This window comes from Harpia harpyja, chromosome 5 (genome assembly GCF_026419915.1).
Source record: "Harpia harpyja isolate bHarHar1 chromosome 5, bHarHar1 primary haplotype, whole genome shotgun sequence".
Classification (NCBI taxonomy): domain Eukaryota; kingdom Metazoa; phylum Chordata; class Aves; order Accipitriformes; family Accipitridae; genus Harpia; species Harpia harpyja.
In genome coordinates, this window is record NC_068944.1 from 5,624,664 (window position 1) to 5,648,597 (window position 23,934).

At 40.2% G+C, this 23,934-nt stretch overlaps 1 protein-coding gene across 1 annotated transcript in view; it reads right to left on the reverse strand.

Annotated features, from left to right (window-relative positions):
* MOCOS (molybdenum cofactor sulfurase) overlaps positions 1 to 21,387 on the reverse strand; it is a 231,158-nt gene extending 209,771 nt beyond the window's left edge. Inside the window, exon 1 of the mRNA XM_052788249.1 lies at positions 21,143 to 21,387. Within this exon, the coding sequence (XP_052644209.1) occupies positions 21,143 to 21,272 (130 nt within the window). The 5' untranslated portion in view covers positions 21,273 to 21,387. The remainder of the gene's footprint in view (positions 1 to 21,142) is intronic.
* Between the last annotated feature and the right edge of the window lie 2,547 nt (positions 21,388 to 23,934).

Here is a 23,934-nt window from a genome sequence, read left to right on the forward strand (position 1 = left end):
AAAAAAAAGAAAAAAATCCTACTAATATAGCTTGAGATTTGCTCTTGCTGGATATTTTCCAGATTAAACATTTAGTGAATATTGTTACCTGTACCTTCAGTTCCTGTTTGGCATCAATTTAGACAAAAGCTATCAAAACCGGAGTGTGTTTTCTGAATAACAATGTGCCACTCACCTAAACGCTCCTGCTCTGCTAGACGAGGTAATGTTTTGTTTCCCTTGCTTTGGGCCAAGGAGCTCTTCAAAAGACCACAAAACCATAGTGCTTGATGGACAAGGCCTGAATAGTTACCATGCAGTTAAAGGAGACACTGTTCCTCAGCATGATGTGATTTAATTGCTACAGGCCCGGTGAAGTAAAGCAGCAGTCAGCCTGCAGCCATGGGGCACATTCTGCTTCCCACTGTCAGTCCACTGAGTTCATCAATTCGAGTAATCACAGCTCAACCTGACTGCCAAATGCTGATCCGCACTGGACTGTGAGCAACTTGGATAATGGTATCGATATTTTAAGGGCCACTAACAAGTTACTGAGTTCTGTGGGAAACTGGTGTTTAATTAATGTATTTTAGTGTTTGACTTGATGGAGTGATTACAAAAAGCAAAGCATGAAATGTGCAATTACATTTATCTGTAATAAGTCCCCATTATTTTTCTCCACGTGCTACTGGCTTGCATTATTTGCTCTCATTTGATTATTACCTACAGCAAAGCAGACAGAACATTAAAACAGTTTACAGTCAATACCATACACCCTCTTCGCTTGCTGTACTCCTCAGCAGGGGCCATACTGACTCCACAAAAGCTATTTAGGTGGCTAGAGTTATTCCAGTAAGCACTGGCACTATTCTATGTACATGAGCCCCTACTTGCAGCTTATAGCTTACAGCTTGCCGGTATTGAGGTCTATGTAAGCGCAAAAGAAAGCAAGGCTTTCACATTTATTAAGAAGTCACATCCAACCCTATGAAATGTATCTTTCACAACTACAGAAAAAAAAATTACATGCCATGAAATTTCATCATTTGCCAGCTTCTGTGCTAAATGAGACCACAGTAAAGGGATCAATCAGCACCCACCTTCATTCATTTGGCCTACCTGTAAGACACAGCTTTATTCAGTGCTCACTTTTTGCTCACTGGGGTGTGATTAAATATCGACTGCAGTCAGTGATGTTATTTCCACAGACACCTTTAATGGTTTGTGTAAGACCAGCTGAAGCCTTACCTGTGGGTATGAATCAGAGGTACCTCAGCTGTATGTGAATAACACACTGCAGCCTACCGTCTCGTCGCCTTTGGATGAAATATAAATCACAAGTGATTCATGTTTATGCAAGTCTTCAAACAACTGTAACTCACCCAAACCCAAACTAGCTTTCACACCTCCCTAGAGTATATACTACCATCCTTCAGTCTCTTTTTTTTTTTCCTTTCTCTCTGATGCAATTGATCAAATGAAAGAAGAGTTGAAAGAGAACATGTTCCCCGTTCTTCTATTGCTGGAAAATGCTTTTGTTAGTTTTGCTGAAATTTTCACAGAAACATTCACTTTTATGTAGGAAAGAGACATTCAGAATTCCTACTGGAGATAAAAAGGTGATGGTAAAAAGCAATGTTTAAGGAATCTTAATAATAATTGTTTATAACAGTGGTCATTAGCTAAACATTCTAGTAGCATTCTCCTGCTCCTCTTTTCTTCCCATTCTTCCCATAAAACAGCCACAGACTTACAACATGCCAAGATAATGTTTGACACTGACTTTTCTAGTCAGTTCTATTTCTTGCTCTGTGACCTGAATTAATTGGATTCATATAAAATCTAGGACAAATTAGTGGCTCTAAATATTCCCTGAAAAAATACACCAAATGAAATGTGCAGTGATATATAGAAAGCCTTTTAAATTATTTTATGGGTTTCCAAAAACACTAGGAGAAGACAAACCAAGTTCAAAATAAGGGAAAACCAAAAAGTAACCCTTATCTTCTCCCTTTTCCCTTAAAACTCATTTCATTACACAGAAATACATCACTATGAGCTTCTGGCAGCTAGAGCCTTGGGTTGAACATGCAACCACAGCAATAATTAAATGCCCGCATGAGAACTGGAACAAGCAATGAACACTGAATGACAGGCAGCAAAAATCGGTTATCCCAGCCGTTGAGGCCCTACAGAAATACTTCTCAGCCGTCACTTCTTCCTGATGACAAGACAACATGTAATGCCTCGTTTGGCAAACGCAACGGTACCTCTGCTGGCTTTTTCTGGCAAAGAGAAGGGGCTGCTACTGCAAACCAGTAGTAAAGTTATTCTCCAGGGGAAGTTCTTCACACAAGGTTCCCCACAGACAATTACAGCCCTTGATTTATTTATACCATCCAGCAAACAGTCCATTGCCAGGAACAGATAGTGAAGATCAATTTCAGGGACATAAGAATAAGAGAAACATAAGTTCCCTTTCAGCATAAATTTGGACTATCTTTCAGAGATAAACACGTAAAACCAAATAACCACGTTACCAAGAGGAACTGTATGTAAATTCAAAGACTGTGAAATGAAGAGTGTGAGGACCGTTGGCCAGGACCCCACTCTCGTAAGACGAGAGGACTAAGATTGTCCTGGCCCGCAGTGGGCAGTCCTTTGTTACAACAGGTAACTACACTCATCACCCAAGCTACTTCCATCTGAAAAATAGGTAGGTCATTAGTCTACCTTGCTCAAACCAGAACAGTGCTTCAGAATTGCATCCTCCTAGTAAGAAATTACATCTTATCCTCTAGACTATGTTTTTTCATGGTCAATGTATTCTCCTATCTTCCATGTCATCATCGTTTTGCTTTAATACCCATCTTCACCCACTTGGCTTCAACAGGTATTTCTCCCTTGACAAGCCAGTAGCACCTCTCCACCTGATCTGGCTAAAAATGCCATCTTCCTTTACTTCTAATGCATGATATATCTGACAACCCATTCCAGGCCCAGTGGTACATCTTCCAGCTGGTAGCCCTTTCTCTGGGAGCGACAGGGAGATGGAGAGCATGGGGTGGGGGAGCAGGATGCACATTCCAGAAGAAGATCTCTGAATTTTGAAAAGCTAGAGTAATTCTCCCTAACTTTACTGGAAAAATACCTCCTCAGACCAATACATCCATATCTCTTGGCTAACATTCCTAACTGCTACTCCTTACCTGGTTTACACTCCTAATTGTTCTAGTAGTCAGAAAAAACAGCATTATTAAACCGGGAAGAGGTTTAATGCTTGAAAAGTGCACATATAATGCTTGACCAAGATCTCCTGTATCACCTTTTCACCAGTAAGCAGTCACCAATGTAAACTGAAACCACAAAGAGGAGACAGCAACAATTTTTCAGTGTGCTTTCTATAGTACGAAAAAATGTTAAGTGTAGGAGTTTCAGTATCGCTTCTGAGTAACTACTTAAGATTTATATAATGTATGGTGGGAATTTCGTTTTAATAAGACACAGAAATACTGAGATGTTATTAGGGAGATAAGAAGTATGCATGAAAAACTACATATAAGCTTTTTAGTGCATATGTACTGGGTTAATCTAAACATTTTTCCATCAGAATATCTTTTGGCAGCAATTCCCCACAGAGCAAGCCATTTTAACTTTCACTTCATAATAATTTGATCCAAGCTGCTACCTCAAGTGAAACTTGCTCAACTATAAACAGACCAATCTAAATGATAAGATTATGCTCAATTGCTTTACCTTTACTGAAGTTCACAGACTGCATTAGATATACAGATGACAATAATACAACTCATTAAATAAATTTATTTCTTATTTGGGGATTTTTGTGAAATGAGAAATATTTTGTAAAATTTTTCAGGAATGACTGTAATTTCCTAATAGCTCCACAAACAATGTAATACTTCAGTACAAAAAGCGTCACCTAATTGGAAAAAAAGATTTTTCCCTCTCATAAATATCTAACAGACACAAACAGGTTTCTGTCAATAATTTAATAGGAATGTAATTATACATTGGCAAAAATGTTCTGTTAATACCTTACTATATTTGGCCTAAATTAGTTTCTACAGCTTATTTTCCATTTATTAGGGTTCTTCTCAAGCATAGATTCAAAGTATTCAACAACCATTTCCAGGAATGTGGCAGGAATGAAAAAGTACATTTATCAAAAAATAATGTTATAGTAAACCACAGTTTTTAATTCTGAAGCAGTAGGACAACTGCAGAGATTTGTTAACTAGTTCTGACAAAAGTAACAAAATACCAGCTTCCTAATGACTAGGCCTGAACGCAGCAGTATGTGAGAGAAATCCTACCTAACACAGGCCTGCTTTTAATAGGAATAACAGCATGCGGCTTCCAGATATTCTGTTTCTTTTAACTTCACTGATGTCTGGCATGTTACAGCTTACTAAAAAAACCCTAAAAATCACTTGAGCTGTTGACACAAGCACAAAGTTGATGACGCTCTTTCTAAAGGACTGTTAACCTGTGACACAGCTTTTGGAGGTTTGGACATTACTTTGAATCTACCTTTGGACAGCAAAAATCCACTGCTGGATACTGCCATACAGCTGTTTAGAAGGAGGAGTTTGTGGCTCTTCCAGAGACATTACCTTGCATTGGGTACAGACATTATCATTTCAGAGGTCAGGTTCTCTGACCTCTGAAGGGCTGCAATGGGACAAAAAAGTCTTTCCAAAGTCCAGTGAGTCAAAAGGAACCCAAGCGAAGTCTGATTGAGTCTCCAGCTGTACTACAATGAATAACCAGAGCAGAACTTTGCCTTCAGGTCACAGAGACCTCAACTCTGTGGAAGAGAAGCAAGCTCCGTTCAAACATGAGAACATGCATCAGGGTCTGATTCAGAGCCTTTGAAGTAATTATGAGGCTCTGCTGAACTCTGTATGAGTTAAACCATTAACAAATATGCTATAATCAGCACTTCCTAAACATACCACACTGATTCCCTTTTTGGTTCCAGGCCAAGTTAAAAGAGCTGGGTTATGATCTGCACAGAAGCTACAATGACCTTTGAAACAAGTGAAATTCTCCTTTCTAGAATAAGATATGCTGGGCTTCTCATATTGCTATCTCCTCATACGGCATCTACAGGACATCTTCAGTCTCTGGGGCATGCAAGCACTCTCTAGAAGTCCAGGTATCAATTCAAAAAGTGAAACATTTTTAATAATCCATTGACAAAAGGAGTAGGAGGGCTATAACAGAGGCAACAGCAACAGAATCTCAAAATGACATAAATCAGCTTACTAGAGTCACTTACATCAAATGAAGAACTGCTCCAGAAGTGTATTCAAGGCATCCAGGTGATTGTTTCCTCCAAGCACATAATACACCCCTTTATTTACAAATATGCACAGATACGCCTGTGTATGCAGTACTGAGATGGGTATATGAATATATGTACATCAGTATCCCTTTAAGAGGATAATTAGTGTTTTCATGTTGCTTCTTGTGGCAGAACATAAGGAAAAGCAGATGTGAATCTGGAGACTCTCTTCTCTTACAGCTCTTTTCCACCTTCTCTTCTCTACCGCTTCTCTAACTTTATATTTTGATATTTTTGGCAAAGTGATAACTTAGAAGTCATCACACCTGCTTTCAGTCTCACTTAATCTAAATTAAAGTCTACAAAACAGCATCAACACTCAACAAAAACAATACCAACTTTTGGTAACATACCAAAGTTGGGGGTTTTTTTGTCAGAGCTGCTTTTCTTAAGGAAAGAAAAGATACTTCACGTTAAGTGCCCCTTCCCTCCCTCCCAAATAAGACAGACCAAAAAAAAAGGTATCTAAAATATCTACATTAATCATAGTTACCGCTGGATATCTCTGAAGAGAGTTAGGCACACTTCTAACTTGAATAAACTTGCATTCACTAGAGAATTCCACTACAGGGGACTGAGTTCTAATGCTGTTCAGCAAACTGCAAGTCCATTCAATCAACTACTCTTCCCCTTTGCAACTTTACTTTGTTTATCAAGATGCTCTATGTTTAAATAAAAGTAGGATTTGGGGCACCTGTGAAGTTAATCCAATTTATGTTAGTACTAAGAGAATACAAATATCTGAGCATCATGAACCCAATAATAGACTGACAGTACTGATACAAATACACAGAATTTCATGTTTGGTAACAACCTTCCACTGGATATGTTTGCCTACAAAAATGAGTTTTGCAGTTGCTCCTTTTTTTTTTTTTTATGGACCCAGCAATAAAGCAATTACAACTTTATCCCAATTTTATAACCATACACCTAAAGAATATTTTTCTGTGCTTCACTAAATCACGGTATAATTCTTCTCAATTAAAGGGCTTCTTTCAATACTAACGACATTAGAAATGAAAGAGAATTATAATTTCACCATAAATTATTCAAAGCACTAAATACAAATGGCCTCATTAACACTAGACTAGCTTTGAGAATGAATAAAAGATTATGCATGGAAAAACAAATACTCCAGTTTCCCTAATCTCTGAACTCTGAGCTTGAAATCACAACTCTGCCAGGACACCAGCTATCGTGTTTTGCCTCAAGGCAGCTGAGAAAACATTATGCAATTAAAAATCAAGGTCTTCCCCCACAAAATGTATAGTCTTGCCATATTTGAATAAATGACAAGACCAGACACAACATTCATACAACATATTTTACTCAGTTTATGACACAAGATACTTGAAAATACTGTCTGGATAAAACCACGCATAGCATACTCTGCCTCCAGAACTGACTACAGGATTGGATCCCGAGTATGAGTACCAATTTCATATCTGGAGTCTCCATAACTATCATAACCACACTGAAGTGCTGGAGTTCCCTACCCACACTAAAGCCTGGTCCTTCTTTACAGACCACTTCTACAGATGCTGTACAAAACAGAGATTGCTGAACACGCTTACTCCTTACGTGGGCCAAGGATGTCAGGTGGCAAGTAGAGAGTTATGCAAGCTAAGAAATTTAGGAATTGATACTGTAACAGGAAGCGAGGATGGAGAGGAATTTTAAGTGAGGTGAACATTATTTATGACAATGAATGATCAAATTAATAACGAACAGTATTATCATAAATGGAAAAGTAATAGTAATTTGCTAATATTTCAGAGCTAATTTCTGCGCTGTTAATTTTCAAATACTTCCTCAGACTTGTTAGTCTAAAACTGTAACTAGAAATAACATGACAGAATACTACTGAGTTTCTGTAATGAGCTCTTACTGTATCCTGAAAATTTCTACTTTTTTTCTAATTTGTGCTGCGGGCATAATATTACCATATTCCCCCAAAGCAAATATGTTTAAGGCAACAATAGTACTTTTCATTCTTATCACTTGCATTTTAAAGCTACTTACTTGTCATTAAGATGAAATTCATTTGTAACTCCTGTTTATTTTTAGCAAAACTGCACGAACATTTTTCACCAAAAGGATCACCCACAGGAGATGTAAAAATGAAACACCTAAACATATCAAAACCACCTTCTAAAACAGCTAGTAAAGGTTCCCAGTGGAGCACAGAAAGGCCAAGGTATGGGTCAGGGGGTTGGAAAATGTAAGGGAAAAGATTGTAACTCTAAGCAAAGGAAGCACAAAATCAAATTGTTTCAATACAAACTTAAATTTTAAAATGAGTATGTTAGGGTGCCCTCATTTGCGTCCTTGGTTACAGTTACCTCAGGAAGGACCTGATTTTCAAAGAATTCTAAGATCTCATCCACTGCAAATCTGGTTCAGTCAGATGTCTCAATCTCCCCCACCACCCTTCAAACTAGAGTATCCAAAATTCAAACACTTAAGGGGGAAAAAAATCTTGGTCAAAATATTCTGTCACAATGATAACTCAAAGAGTGCATCTAACCCAATGCACACAACAATTGGTTCTACATGTTTCATTCCAGATCCATTTACTTCTAAAAACTGCTCTCCAAATTAGTGCCATAAATACCAGAATGGGAATGATCCCTGTTATGTCATGTAGTCACCAGCATAATGCAGGTAATGGCTCCCCGACAGTCAACCTAGAACGAACCCAGGCAATTAGCTGCACAGAACATCACGCAGGTTTCATGTGAGATAACTGCTTTGAGGAAGTTTGTTTCCAGATGGACAGTGAGCACTCCTCACTATTTTGTATAAACACCAGATACCTGGTACTTTGCCTCCACAGAAAGTTGGGATAAATTGATAAAGTGAACCTCATGAGATCAGTTATTGCAGTGCACACAGATTTTTTTTTATTATTTTTATTTTATTTTTTCTACAGGAGCGAACTACGGGCTTCCCTTCTCCAAATTCTGCTGACAGACAGATACAAGAAAGGCATTAAGTGTAAATTTTACTCCATGCCCACCCTATGCTCTTTTCCCCCTACCCCCCTTCCAACGTGAGACACATTTATTTCCTTCTGCTAAGAAAGATGACTGTTAGGCACTTTGTGTTCTCGCCACAGTGAGATTAAAATTCCTGGATTTTTATATATATACACACCAATTTATTTATATTTATTTACGTTTCTATTTATATATATACACCCATTGTAATGACTGTTCAGTGGAAAGACAATAAGAAACACTCAGTTTAGATAGGAATAGGTTCTTCCTTATATGACTTTTTTCTCTAGTCTTTCATTTATTCTCATACCATATGCCTGTCTACAAGCTGGGAACCCCAACCAACATATATCCAGAGACTATGTACATTAGACTAGACTGCTGTTTTCTTCTGAGTCATTCCACAAAGAATACATAGTGCAGTGAAGTAGATTCAATGCACGCAACACTGTCCATAACTCATTTACATTAAGAGCCTAAACAGTAAAGTTTCTCCTCTGGATTCAGCTATTTCTGTTCTCCAACTACGGGAAAACTCAATCTACAGCCAAAAAAAAAAAAAAAAAAAGGAGATGCGTAGTGACTAGAAAGACTGCAAGTCATGTAGATAGATTATTAAAAACAAAAGTAGTATAAAAACTAATCTCTTGTCCTAAAGGAAAAAACAAGAAAGCTCCCTTCCACACCCCACTCCTCATATCTGGAAGCTTTTTAAAACTATGTTATAAATCTCAATTTTATTCATTCGAGAAATTCTCATGCTGTTTCAATACAACCCATGTAAGAACCCAGACAATTTTTAAAGACACAATAAATTCTATAAACATAAAGTTTAGGAGGCATTTGCAGAAGTGGGAACTAGCCAAAGGCAGGTTTTTCTCCTAACTTCCAATACCCACTCATTATAAACAGTTTTACGTGTAACATTGAAATACAAAAACTGAAGGAGATCATTGTAAATTAACTGCCATTAGATTAGTTTAGTATGTAATCACCTTTCTACCACTACAATGGAAGGAAACAGAAGCAGGAGTGCCTGATATTAGAGGTTGAATGTACCAACAAGGTATCTAGTGTTCAGATTTGAAGATTTGATCAGACACTTTTGGAAACGTGACACCTGTCATGAGATTATTTGGTACAGTTTCCCCCACTTCAGTAGCACTGAAGTTTATCCAGGAAGCGCTGCAGTATAATCCTCATGACACTTCACGAGTACACCTGTCCTTCTCTGTACTTGCAGAAATGGAAGAAAAACTGATTAAAGTTCCGATGGTAACAGCTATTTAATCTCTCAGGAGCTGTCACGCTCAGTGATGCAAAGCTTGGAGAATCAACCAAGTGCCTCCAAACACTCTGCAACAGTCCACACATTCAGAGGAACAGAGGTTTTCATAATTTTTTTTTTAATGGGTAGCTTCAGCTTCCATAAGCTAAAAAGCTGGATTTGCCTTTCATTAGAGCTAATCAGAATATTCCAATGAAAGCAGGTGTTTTAAAGTTTGACATTTGGGGGGTAGGGAGGGGAAGATTTCTGCCAACTCCTGAAAAATACCAGATGGAAAGGAAACTCAATAAAAAAAGTATCGATGTACCTCACTAGGATTTATACTTTTTCATCATTCACAAAGTAGTCAACCTCATACTGTTACAGGCTTCTAAGGATAACCGAGAGGGTGAGTTACAAGAGGGAGAAACAGATGGCTTCACCCATTAGAGAGCATTTCACTGGACTACACCCACCCTTTGGGCAAGCTGATATTGAAAAACTGGGGGTGGAGGGAGGGTTTGTTTTTATACAGCCTACATTTCAAGGAGGGTTCCTACAGTGCCACAGGAAGGCTTTGTCTTCTCTCCCCAGATCTCTCCTAGCGGGTCAGATGAAGCTGGGGCCACAGTAGTGCTCACTAGAAGACAGTCCTGGTTCCACAGCCCTGTGGTGTAGTGATGTTTTTTCTGTGCTCTGCAGATGAGCTTCACCGAGCCGAACATAAGGCAGCTCCTAATAAAATCATCATTACTTCCTTCCTCACTCCCAGAAGTCTGGTTTCTTTCCAAGCAGTAGTTTATAACCAAAGATCACTTTAAATACTATTTTCCAACCAAAAACCCCCACGCTTCTACAGAAAGAGAAGACAGAAAGTTTAAAACTAAATTTGACAATGAGCTATGAAAATTACTATTGAAAAAGCTCTTTGTGACATGAAAAGGAATATTAAAGCAGCCTACTTTTTGTCCCAGACATCTGCCTCCTTTCCCCTTCCTCATATCCCACCTCTTCCTTCAGCTCAGTGTTTTACAGACACTGGAGAGACTTTAAAGAATGCAACTGAAGTGGGAATCCCCTCATGATCAACCCTTCTCAAGGAGAATATTTCACAGTATCAAATCCTAAACTGTTGTTATGATCAAAAAAAAAAAAAAAAAAGAGTGCTTCCCAAGGAATAGATTTCCTTTATGTCGGAGTTACAATTGCAGTGTTTTGTTCATAGGAGAACCACTTCAATGCATAGTAAACCCTTCAATGCTGTAGAGCCATTAGAAAGGTGTGAGTACATCAATAGCTGCTATTCTAATTAATGAAAAGCTAAATTTCCACCTAAATCCAAAATCAGAGCCCTTACTCTGGGTCTACTCTACAGAAGAAAAACAAATTACTAATTTTATGGTAAGGGAAGTTATTCTGCTACTCTGGAACTGACCCTGAAGAACAAAGAGCAGATACAACTGCTAGTGCCATGACATTTTAGCCAAATTCCACTTTAGAGAGTTTCACCCAAGCATGAATTTGGAACAGTTTCACTGAAATCCGCAATTCATTTCCCCAAGAAATGACAGATTTATAGCTGTGGTTTCAACAAGACCTACATCAAAGACAACTTCCACACAAAAGTTAAAGGAAGAAAGAAAGAAAGAAAGATTGATTCTCACAAAGACTCCAGCTTTGCAAATTAAGATGGCTTTTGGGGACATTTAATGCACACAGCAAGTGATTTTCCCATTACAACTGTCATCATTTTTCTCCCTTCCTTCTGCATTTCTGCTCTTGTTGAGTTTGGAAAGCTACTAATCTAATATTAACTAGACAGTTAACAATCCTTAAAACAGAGGGCTTAATTTCATTACCAGAAAAAAAACTGGCAGGGACATGCACCTCAGTCAAATCAGAAATAGTTGTAAACAACAGAACAGAAAGGAGTTTCTGAGTGCCACTCACCAGGGCTGCTCTGTCCCAGGAAAAAGGAAAGTCAGCTGCGGTGTAGTTCAGATGTGTCACTCTCTTTATTTCCTTAGTCTATCATTTTCAAAACACACATTTGCAGCCACCTCTTAAAGGTTATTTTTCCATTTTTATGTCTCTTGCATGTAATTTCATGTTACCCAAAACACATCTTACATGGTTTTTAGTTTATTTCTTAGGTACTGCAAGTCTTCCAATTCACTTCTAATCTATTTAAATGGCATATGTTTTTCTTCACTTATACTAGCATTAAATTATCTCCTTTTTAGAAGGGCGACCAGTCATCCTGCATTTGTATTATTAGGCTGTCTCGGCAGCATTGTACCTCTCGCTAAACGTCCATGCTGAGGTGGTAAGCAGAGGATTATTATCATATTGCTACACTTCATGACCACCCTCCACAATAATGTTACTTCTCAGGCATTCACATTCTTAAGGGAATGCATTTAAAAGCTGTTATTCATTAATCAAATGTTTCATTTGCTTGTGAACACAAACTCTATGATCAAGTAACAATGGAGTGCAATCAACTATGTACAGTTTTGTCTGAACATCAATTCGGTCAGCTTCCCAGCTACGCAATACTAGCGAGTTTATGTAGCATGTCTGCGGCTGGCAAAGGCTCCTTTTTCATACAGTCTTTAATTTTACTCCATTCAGTCCATCAGGTAGGGAGTTCTTGCTAGTTAACCACTTTATTTATCTGCTTTTATGCAGTCTCATAAGAAGGCAACATGCAGTATCAGAGCAAATTGTTCACCACAACTGAGATCAGACAGGGTATTAAGAAGAGTCTCCCATTCTGCTCACTGGGCTTACACACTCCTAAATTGATTAAATCTGTAACAAATATTTTCCTAGTGTGTGATGAATCAAAGACAATGACAGATATTTTAAAAGTTGCATACTGCCAGAGCAGCTGAGTAACATTTTGTTTTGTGACAATTCTAATTGTTTACATTAAAAGAAATTATAGGCAGATGTACAAATAATAAAAATATGACTCCCAGTCACATGTTTAATAAGTTACTTTTTAAGTTACACTCCTAATAAGTTACTTGGGAAATGAATGGCACAGCAGATGAACAGTGTATTTTACTCAACAGCAATGCAAAGTCCTATTTTTTTAAAGAAAGGCAACATATGTTTGTAGCCATTACTGATACCACCAGTTCCAAATTACTGAATTATGACAACTTTAATGCATTGTGTGGCATGAACATAAAAATGTGGAAAATCCTGGGCTTCAATTTCTTCCTCAGGAAGAAATAAGAGGATAAACTTTCTGATGACTGTGTAACTTCATCTGACCTGTTCATAAGTTTGCAAAGGGGTACGAACAGTGAAATTTGGTGTTTAATTGTGCATTAATGAAATTAATTCACACAACATTAATTTAATTGATGAATATTTCTTCAAATGAGCTTCCTGTCATCTTTCCAAATTTTAATTTAGGACATTATTCTCCGTATTGCCAGAAGAAGTAAGCTTAGTTGTGCAATCGTCCTTCCCCAGCTAACCACGTCACCAAAAGATCACATTCTTGGATATCTCTCTCTTTTAAGACGACCTTAAGTGACAAAAATCCTGCCCAGTCATGTTCTTAGCTTTCTTTTAAAAGCATTTTAGATCCTGTTGCTCCAGGGACTAATCTGAATAAGCACAGAAACCACATCTTTTTTACTTCTTTTGTAAAAGACACATTCCCCTGGTTGCTACGAGAAAGGAGTCGTCATTCTGTACAATCCTGAAAGTTAAGAAGGGGGAAATAAAACACCAGTGAGAGAAAGATTTCTCTCCCAAAGACCTGCTTCCAATTTTATATGTGTATTTCATGCACCAGAAAAAAAGTGACTTGACACTTTCTTGCATGACACTCTCACAACAGCTGCCTGCCTGGGGTCGCATCCCCATCGCAGGCACTTTGCAGACCATCGCTTCTCTACGGCAGGACAGAAGGCGAAGGGGCAAAGAGCACCACGGCACAGGATCTATCTGGGCTGCCACAAATACTGGCAAGAGAGTTACAACTTGCCTCATTAGCAATGAAACTAATTAAGTCTGACTTTCTACTGCTTTGTGGCCTGTCTTTATGCCTTCCTGCCCTACTAAACCCATTTCTCTGTAACACTGACACCCCTTTCCCACACCAGTTCTTGACACCTCCTTTTTCACAATACCTCCACGAAACACATCTCCTCCTAACAAATGTGACAGGAACCAGCCTGTGGTTCTCAATACGCAGACATGGTAACACTATCAGCATTATTAACTTAGGAAGAGAAAAAAAATTATACCAATCCCGAGCTGACATATTCCTAAGAAGAATCTTTTTTTTTTTTTTAAGTTGTTTTTAAGTTTCTAAGTTCAGTGAGGTATAAAAATTAAAAAAAAAAACCACCTTACTAGTATTTTAGTGTCACATAAAGGAAAACATCGGCATTGATGGCTTGGGCCAAGACAACCTAATATAAAAAGCCTGAGACATTTGAGAGCTCAGCATCCTACTTCCTAAGTATCACCTCTGAGTGAAGCATCCCACTAGCCTCCTGCTCTGCAAATATATTGTGCTGTCTACTCATTTATCAACCTCTCATATCAGTGCTTTTTATTATGCAGTACTCTGCAGTATGGTCTTCCTGAATTCAATGACAGTCTTTTCACATCCAAGCGACATCTCTGCAGCATCTCTCTGATACCAAGTATGCAATGAATCAAGCCGATCAACAAAAACTGACCTCTCACCTCCCTGTTTGTCTTTTTGTCCTTAGACTGGGAGTGCCCTTGAATTCTGGCAAGCAGCTCAGATACGGGAATTGCTATCCTAACATAAAATAGAAATTTCAAGAGCTTCATGTGCCAGGTTCTGGTTTTGCAGAGGAAATTCCAATATAAGCGCAGGGACACCAGAAGCAGATCATACCTGCCTGAAAACTTACATACACTCTTTAATTAATAATCTTACATTTCTTATCTAAAAAAAAAAAAACAACCCACAAACCAAATCAGATATACATCGTATGGAAATACACAGAAATAGGCTGGGAAGAAATCAATACACATCTCACATACAGCAACATCATAACAACGGAGGAGGACAAACAGGAGAATCTAAGAGGAAGCAAAGGCAATGGAAGGAAGAAAGCACCACTGATGTGGGATTTTGTAGGAACAAGATTTTGGTGCATTTCCAATTTTTGCCTAAGAGATAACAAAGCATCTTGTGCTTTTCAAATAAAACACCTGCTTGCTTCAATACTTTCAAACACTAATATACATCTTGTGCAGATATTTATTTTAGAAATAATGTATCTTTTAATTAAAAGTGCAATTTTTTTAAATGTGTGGCTGATACCCTGCAGCACCTATGGAGTTCCATAAAGTATCTTTCCAAATCTAGTATTTTTTTTTAATCTCTACATGTTGATTTAAAAAATCTAATGTCTGTATATGATTATTTCCTGTTGTAAAGAATCTAGTCCCAACTAATCGACTATTTACTTCTAAAACACACCTGAAAATTCTGAGTTCATGTCAACTGTATCAGGTTTATAGGGTTTGGTACTTTTTTTTGCTCAACATTTCTGTATTCCAGACAGAGTTTTAAATGTCTTGTACTATGTGACACAGGCGATTACAGAGCCAGTGTAATGGTGCAGTGAACATCTTTACATGGGTATTACAACACCAAATCTGAAGTTAAAAATTAATGATATATATTACTCTGAGTAATACAATTCAAGAAAGAGAAGACATTACCTGTATCTTTCAGGGAATTTTTTTTCCTCTAACTCAACTTTAAAGTAACTAAAACTTTATTCAGTGCTGAAATATTACAATGACAGTATCATTGTCCACTCTTCACTAAGACCTACGTCCATCACAAAAAGCAAAAGACCACCCCGCTCTGGGTGATCAACTGAAACACCAGTCTTGCACAGAGCAGACCACTGATAGCCTTCTGAATCCTGAAATGCAAGGTAAGAAATTCCTTAATAGTACCTGTTACTTCTGTGTAGGCAGACGAAAACATCTGAAACTAATGCACAGTTGCTGTTACTGCATTTGGCACTAAATCCACTTTATGTTCCACACACGCTTCCTCTTTGATATCAGTTCTTTAGATAATAGCTTATTTAGATAACTGATGCTGACTTGAAATCGACAGGAAGCATTAAGCCTTTACATGAGCGTATATACTGGTTTTTACAAAACAATTGTCACATAGTTGTGCGGTTACACTTCCCATACCATGGCTTCTTTTTATGATACCTTCTCCACCCACTAAATGAACCTTCCCAGATGTCTTCTAGCATTTCAAACTGTCCAAGAGCAGCCTCCTTCAATAAATGTAATTTCTTTTGCTTTCTTTTCCCTGCCAAATTAAAAAAAAAGTGTTTCACAAAATAAAATCATGTTGTGACAGAGGGGCTACAGAGGACAGGAGCAGGTTACCAGCCAGAGATCTCACAGCTGCTGAGGAGAGGAACAAGCCTTGCACCGTAGTAGGAAGAGGAGCTCTCAGCTTTAGACACCAAAACGAGAGGTTTAGAAGATTTCTTCTCTGTTCAGGCTGAGCTAGAGATGAGATAACTCAGTGAGACTTACTTACTCTCCAGCACAATTAGCAGCTCTTCTAACGACACAGGAACTTCCAACAAGACAACAAAAGCAGCCTTATACTTCCCCTACCCATTGCTTTTGCTGCCTTTGTGTAGAAGAGGTAAACACTGGATTAAAATTAACATATGCCAATCTCTGCACATGGGTGAAATCATTTTATCTTTCTGGGAGATGCTGTCTCTCCCAGGACTGTAGCTGCCTAGCTTAATTCTGATCAGCAATGGGTGGGTGGGCTTGAGGGAACTCACAACTAAGTATTGCATCTGACCGTAAAATGGCACATGCCTTGCTTCTGGTTCAGCACAGACCTTAGACAACAATGAATCAAAATAAACTTATCCCTCGTTATCAAATTAGTTTTTAAATGGCATGATGAGACTTGTATATTGCTAACTTCCTCAAAGAACAATATTGGTCAAAGAACCTAACTACAAATGTTTTGCTGAACACACACAGTCACGTAGTCTTCAAGAAAAAGAAAAAAGAGATTAAAAAGAAAAGATTCATCCACAGGTAAAAAATATTAATAATTAGGAAATCAGCAGAAAGTAACATAAACACAAGCAGAAGTAGACAGCTACCAGATCAAACAGAACGGTCTTAAAAAAAAAAAAACAAAAAACAAACCTCTGTAGATGTAAAAAAAAAAAAGAAAAATCAAATTATTTTAGGATACAAAAATTATTCCAAATAATCTCTTTTTTTTTTTAATAAAAGAAAAAAACCTCAGACACGAGTCTGGTAGAATTTCTGATTTGACAAAGTAAGCAAACTGGCATAGCAGTAGAGAAACTGAGGTCACACCTACGTTTGCAATCAAGAGGTGAGCACAACTGTTCAGGCTCACAGTACACTCATCTTCACAAGTTTCATAAAATGTGAGCATCAGCTACCTATCAACAAAATTACTCTGAGCTGCCACACCAGAATGCATTTCCTATTTCCGAAATTTAGCCAAAACACCAGATTACCCCAAACCTGACAAAACAGATAGGCTTTTCTGTTCTCAGAGGACAGAGCTGACCTTTGCTAACCGAGCCACTGACTACTAACTGAAGTGCACAGAGAAGACCTGCTTTTCCCATTCTCCTACTTCCAGGAAAAGTCTCAGTGCAAATAACTACCAGCAATATGGGTAAAAAGTCTTATTTTTGTGTGAGGTCAGATGCAGTACCCAGCTATTCCCTAACTGAACAATAAAATAAGCTCTCGCACAGGTGACCAGTTCATTGGACATCATTTGAGTTTCAGAGAAACAAAGGCCAATTCTGTTACTCAAAGCTTAGTCAGCCTTTCCTTTTTGTTTAACAAGCCAGCTACATTATTATTGTTAGTTGTATGTAATCACACATATCGCAAATGCTCATACTACTAAGGTAACACATGATTTGTCACATGACTGTTATTGCAGTACAGAACAGTGACTGATTTGACACTAAATGTGACAGTGCATCTTACCTCAGTTAAATACTATCTTCAAATAGTCAGCAGCCCTTAAAGAATACATGATCGCTAATACAGGCTGTTTTTTATTTGGGGGATGGGTATCCACTGCTTATCGCTCTTGGAAAGCTCCCACTGAAACGGACACAGCTATCTTAGAGGAGAATACTGGCACACAGCTGAAACTGGAAAGGTATCTTGGGATTAAACGCTGCATCGCAAATCACATGTCAGCTTTTTCTTTTTTAAAACCACGGTACAAACTGAAGCTGATATTTTCTTTGCTATGATAAACATCACAGAAGCATATTCATCCCCATTACTTAACAACAGAACCTATAAACTCCCGCTGATTTCTTTATCCATTTCTAAAGCACAGTTTACAATCCTACATTGCAGATAAGGGTACACTGCTCACAAGATTAAAGTCAAGGTCACATATTGCGCATATGCTGCTGCCCGTGAAACAGGGATCCGTTTCACAGACTCCACATATATTTTTAGAAGGGGCTGCTCTAGCCATCAGCTAACAGCCCTTGAATTACAAAAGTGAAGATAAACTTTGGCTTAAAAGGTAAAATTTAAGGCTTCTATGCCGAAACAGACAGACCCCTGCTGATTGAAGGAAATAAAGTAGTTCCTTTTATTCCTTCACAAAACCTGAAGGGGAAATCCCCAACACACTCAGTACGAGCCTAACTTTCTTTCTGATGGAGCCAAGAGTGAAACTCCCACAGACTTTGATAGGACCACAGGTAGACCACCTTTGAAAAATCCTGAGTTTACAGTTTGTCCGGTAGCCAGTGTTCCCTACACACATCTGTTGTACCTTCTTCTCAACAGGCACTTGTGCAACTATTCATACTAGAGCTACAACAGAAGCATGAGCACCATGCAAGCAAAGGTTTATAACACAGAAGAGGTTTCTGCCTTCCCCAGAGAACACCATTCGCACAAGATGTCCTTAGTGGATGCCACCAAATATCAGCAAGCACAAAAAAGTGAATACATTGATATGTAACAATTATTATCATCACATGCTGCTTGTAAGAAGATGACACTTCCAAAATTGAGCATTAGGCTTACATCATGGATATCTGAAGAGGGACTCCAAAAATTCTGTTGACATAAAAAGTGAGCAGCAAAATCTGGATTTTTATCCAACTTTAATGATGGAAAGATCTTTGAGGCAAGCCCCAAATAAACAAAGCAAGACATTACTGTTAACTACTTAAAAACAGAGCTCATTCTCCTTGGTCTAGTGGAACTAGTTAAGATTGCTCTTTACTACAAGGGATTAAAATTGCCACACCTTTGTGCAGTAGGGAGACACCCAGCAGCGATCAACCCCATGAACAGCTACAGGTTCCCTAGTGAATCAGTGTTTGTACAATCAGGACTTAATCAGGACTCACCCTTAAAGCTGTCCCGAGGCCACCAGAGATGTAAAACTTCTACCTCATCCCCCAGCCTGCATGTTCTGGCAGGTCACTGAAAATGCTTAAGTAGCTAAATGCCTGAAAGTCCCACTAATTTTTTTATAAGTCACTTGGAGAAGGCCCCTTTACTTACTATTGCTGCTGCCAACCTGTACCTCAGACATGTTTCCTTTGGCTTATTTCAGCAAGGCAACAAAGACCTAGAGCTTTAAAAGGCATTTCATAACATCAACATCAGTGTGTCGAGACCTTCAGCACGTGGGGATACAGACAGCTACATGGCTAAATAAAAGGAGGCCAAGGAATAAGTACAAGCAGCATTCTTATCATCCCCACTGCCCCGCTGTCAGCCAGTTCCTGGACTCTGTCCTGGACTAGTCCAACTAGTCAGCTCTGAGACAAACAGACCTGTATGGCAGGGGACGCTCAGCCTTACACAGTTGGCCCAGGAATCTGCCCCTGGACACCTTTCATTTGGCACTACTGGCATCACTTGAAGGCTTGACTAGAGGAGATACACCCCTGTTTTTAAGACAAGAATCCCAGACAGGACACCACGTGTATGTACAGCGATCAGTTAAGGACACTGATCTTCCTCGCGGAGGTGACAAGCTTTCAAGACGAATGGATGACGATTTATGAATTGTGTAACACGTTAAAATTCTGAAGGGGAAAACAAAGGGCAGAAGGAATTCACAACCTAGGTCACCTTACCACAGACTATTATGTGATTTCAATTAGCTAATATTATGACAGATTCTATTTTATACCCTGTATTTGGTTTGGTTTACCTTTTTCTGGAAATATTCTAAATTATCTATCATCCACATATCATTTCAGTAAGTTGCATGACTGAAGTGTAACTCAATAGCCTACATTAGCCAAAACATTTTCAAGTGGAGGTAAACTCCTAATGCTTTGCCTTTGCAGTGACCTCCATTTTGGAACCCGGAATGATCCACCAGACATCATTCGTTACCAGATACACTTTATTTCAAAACCAGGGAGCCTCCAGAGAAACGAGCCTGAGTCCCAGGAGTTTTGAAAAGTCATCTGCTTAAATGCCTAAACAATGTTTGCAGTTAGTTACAAAACAACCACTTTTCAGAATCTTGACCTGAGCTTAGGACAAGCAGTTTCTTGTTATCAAACTTTCACTGATGCAATATGACTAATACCAGACTGTAAAATTAACTTACTGAATCTTAAAGAAAAAGTTCCTCAGACTGCTGCTTGAACTTAAGTTTTCCCGCACCCCTCTAGAGGTAAAGTGTAACTCCATTCTCTACTAAACACCCGAGTGTGAGAAAGTCCGCTCTTGGATTCGATCACCAAAATTCAAAGACATGACAAAAAGGGGCAGTAACATGAAACTCTTAACAGAAAGAGCGGCCTAAATAACAGTTTCGGGACACCCAAACTCATGTTATTTACTCTGCTCTCCTACTCCGTTTCTCCCCTAAGCCTTTTGAAGTGCTGATATCAAAGGCATCGATACCTCTTTAAGCGAAATAAATTATTGTAGTATACCCCTCACCGTTAGATTTGCAGTAATATTGTATTGAACTCATACTGTTCAAGCAACGTTTAATGCTGGGGGGGAGGAGAAATCTATATGACCTGCAAAAGTAGTTTACGAAGACCGGCCTAACCACAGACCTTCCCTAGACGAAGGGGCCGTTTTAATTCGCCTTTTCCCCCCGCCCTCTCCTCAACATCTCCCTTTGCGCCTGGTTGCCGTACCTAAACCCCGCTCCTGAACTCGGGGGACACTTCTGCTGGAGGCGGAGGAGAGGGGGCGACCCCCAACCCCCCCCCCCCCCCGGCCGTGTTCGCTGAGGGGGCTGCGGCGAGGCGAGGCCGGTGTTTTCTGTCAGCGGCCGCCCCCCCCCCCCCCCCGGCCCCTTCCCCCGCCGCTCCCTCGCACCTGAAACTTGCCGCCCGAGGACGAGGCGAGGCCGGGCCCGGGCCTCCCCCGCCGCCGGCTCACCCTCCGCGGCCCTGCCCGTCCCTCACCCGCCCCTCTGGGCTGCGCCCGGGCCCGCGGTACCTCGGAGCCGGGGGAACTCGCTCTCCCGGAGGCCGCGCAGGCCGCCGCCGTAACCGTACTCGTAGCCGGCGGGGCAGGCGGCCTGGAAGGCGCGGAAAGAGAGCAGCTCCCCCCGCCGCGCCCCGGCCATACCGCCGGGCTGGCTAAGGCGGGAAACGGGGAGAGAAACTCTGACAGAAACACCGGCGCGGCTCTCCCCGGGCAGCGGAGCCTTCCCGCCGGCAGCGCTGCGGGCAGGTACTGCGACCGGACCGGCACGGCACGGCCGCGCCTCCCGCCTCACGCCTCCCGCCTCCCGCCCCGCCTGCCTTCGCCTTGGCCCGGGGCCGCCCGGCCGCAGCCGAGCCGGGGACGGAGGCCAGGAGAGGGAGGCCTGGCCCGGTCGCCAGCAGCAGGCCCACCGGTCCGGTCGTCCGAAAGGGGCCGCGGGCAGCAGAGTCGTCTCTTCCCCAGGCTCGTCAGCGGGAGCCGGGCACCAAGGCAGGGAAACCCCCGAGCCCACGGAGCCACGTAGAGCCGGTGCAGCGCGAAGTTTCCTGAAGCGCAAGGCCGTGGCGTTTGGGTCCGGAGTAACCGGTGCGCCTCTGCTCACGTCCCCTCCTGCTGAGGCACGCTGTTGAAAATAGGGGTAGCTCCTGGAAGCGTCTTTTCCCTAAAATTTCCAAATTCAGCGCTCAAGATTTCCTGGTTTCTTCTAGATGATGCCTCTTCCACTGCTGCTAATAGGTAGGGGAAGTCGCTTTCTCACACCTTGCGTTTGGCGTATGATGCTCCTCCATCACGCTTAACTGGCTCTACTGGCCAGAGATGCCATGCGGCCGGTCAATCTATAGGGCCGTGGGTGGCCAAAAGCCTGAGGAGTGGCGTGGGCTGGTCAGCTGTAGAGAGAACGGCAGACATTCATGTAAAAGCCTTTGCTTTGTAGGATAAGCTGTAACCATACACACACACAAAAAGCATAGCCAAAGGAATGTTGGGGTTTGTGGTGGCGTTTTTATCAGATGGGTTTTTTTGCCTGACGTACTGTTTGCAACAGATTTTTCTACTCACAGCTCTGCAATCTGTAGACCATTAAATGACACACCCCCCCCCAGTCCAATACTAAAATAAAACTGCACGCGTTAGGATGAATCTGCGTCCAAATTCTGGTAAGGCAGACTCTTTAGTTAGATTGTTTGAAATACTATCAATTGGTTATCAGTGAAATGGGAAACTACCAAGAACACTCTTCAGCCCAAATTGAACCGTAAAGATTTTCATTTACAAGGTGGTACTGAATAAAAGCCACGCAGAAAATTAAAAAATAAGCCTGACATGAAATAGCATGCTAATATGCTCCCTGCTTTATATATTAGGATGTTTTGCCTGGTTTAAACACATAGCCCTGGCTCCAAGACGCTGCGGAATATTTCTGTAACGCTATAGGAATATGTTTGTCCCTGACTCTGTATTCATGATTGGGGCAGGTATATAGTACTGCATCTTATTCCTGGGTGTAGCAGTACATTTTCTGGGCTAGCTGATGATCTCACCAAAACTAATTACCAAATGAACTATACCTTATGCATTTCCTTCCAGGTGAACAAAACACCTCTGAGGAAAAAGAAGTTCCCACTAAGTGGAGGAATGTTTTTAGCTGATCTTCTGAAGTCACTTTTTTTTTAAAACCAGAACCCTGCACTAAATACCTTTTTTTATTTTCATATTTATGCATTGCAATTTAGAAGAGCCTATGCCATCACTATGACCTTTTTTTTACTGCAGGTATATGTAGAAAATACCTGCCATGGATTTTCCCTCATATTTCTAGCTTCCTGTTATCAATTTCCAGAGCAATTTATTTATATTGATCGCTATGCATAGTTCCCTTACCATTTTCATATATTGTTTATGTCAAATAGTTGTTTTCACTTCCTTATTGAACCAAGACTAGTTTTCCCCACCAAAACAGTCCTTTTTCTTGATGACAGAATGCAGCTTTCTGTTCTTACAATAAATTCATCTTAAGCATCTAATTTCCATTCACATTTTTGTATAAAAATGGTTCCTCACAATGGACTTCCATCTTTTTTTTTCCTCCTGATTTTGGAAGATTAGTCCTTCGGAAGCAACACGCATGGAGATAGTACTAATTGGGAATGTGCTCTGTTTGCACATTGCATGTAACCTGGTGATCATCACTGATTGTTGGGAAGCTACCAATTTCCGATACAGGGCTTAGTTCATCTTCATCCACCATAAAGACTGACCAGAATCTTCTAAATAACAAGAGGCATTAAGGTCACTCTGTGTTAGTATAGAAGTTTTGATGTTTGAAAACTAGCATAACTTGTAAAAACTAAGTAGGTTTTACTGCTGAATATTTCTGAGGTAAAAGCTGGGGATTTCATGGAATTTCCACATGAAACCATAGTTTTTCCATCTGGACATTGCAGATTCGTAGTTACAGAGTAACTTTTCCTCTTCTCTGGTTATTAAGTGAAGCCAGGGGATCAGTCCATGTAAGCACATTAATTAAATTATATACGCTGGTGGACAGGTATGCCTAGAGAGTCATGTTCACAAAACTGTAAAGTGATAAAATGCTGTTAGTGCAAGGATCACTGTGCACATGCACCGGGCACACAAATTGCATACATTATCCTCCCCACCCATGCGCACACACGCACAGTTTTGCAGGTTGTTTCTTTAATGGAGGCTCAGTAGCAGAAACAGAGCCATTTAACTTGCTCTTTCCAAGTTTTAGCAGAGGGAAATAGTGCCTCCAGGTAATGTAGTTTGTAGGTTTCTTG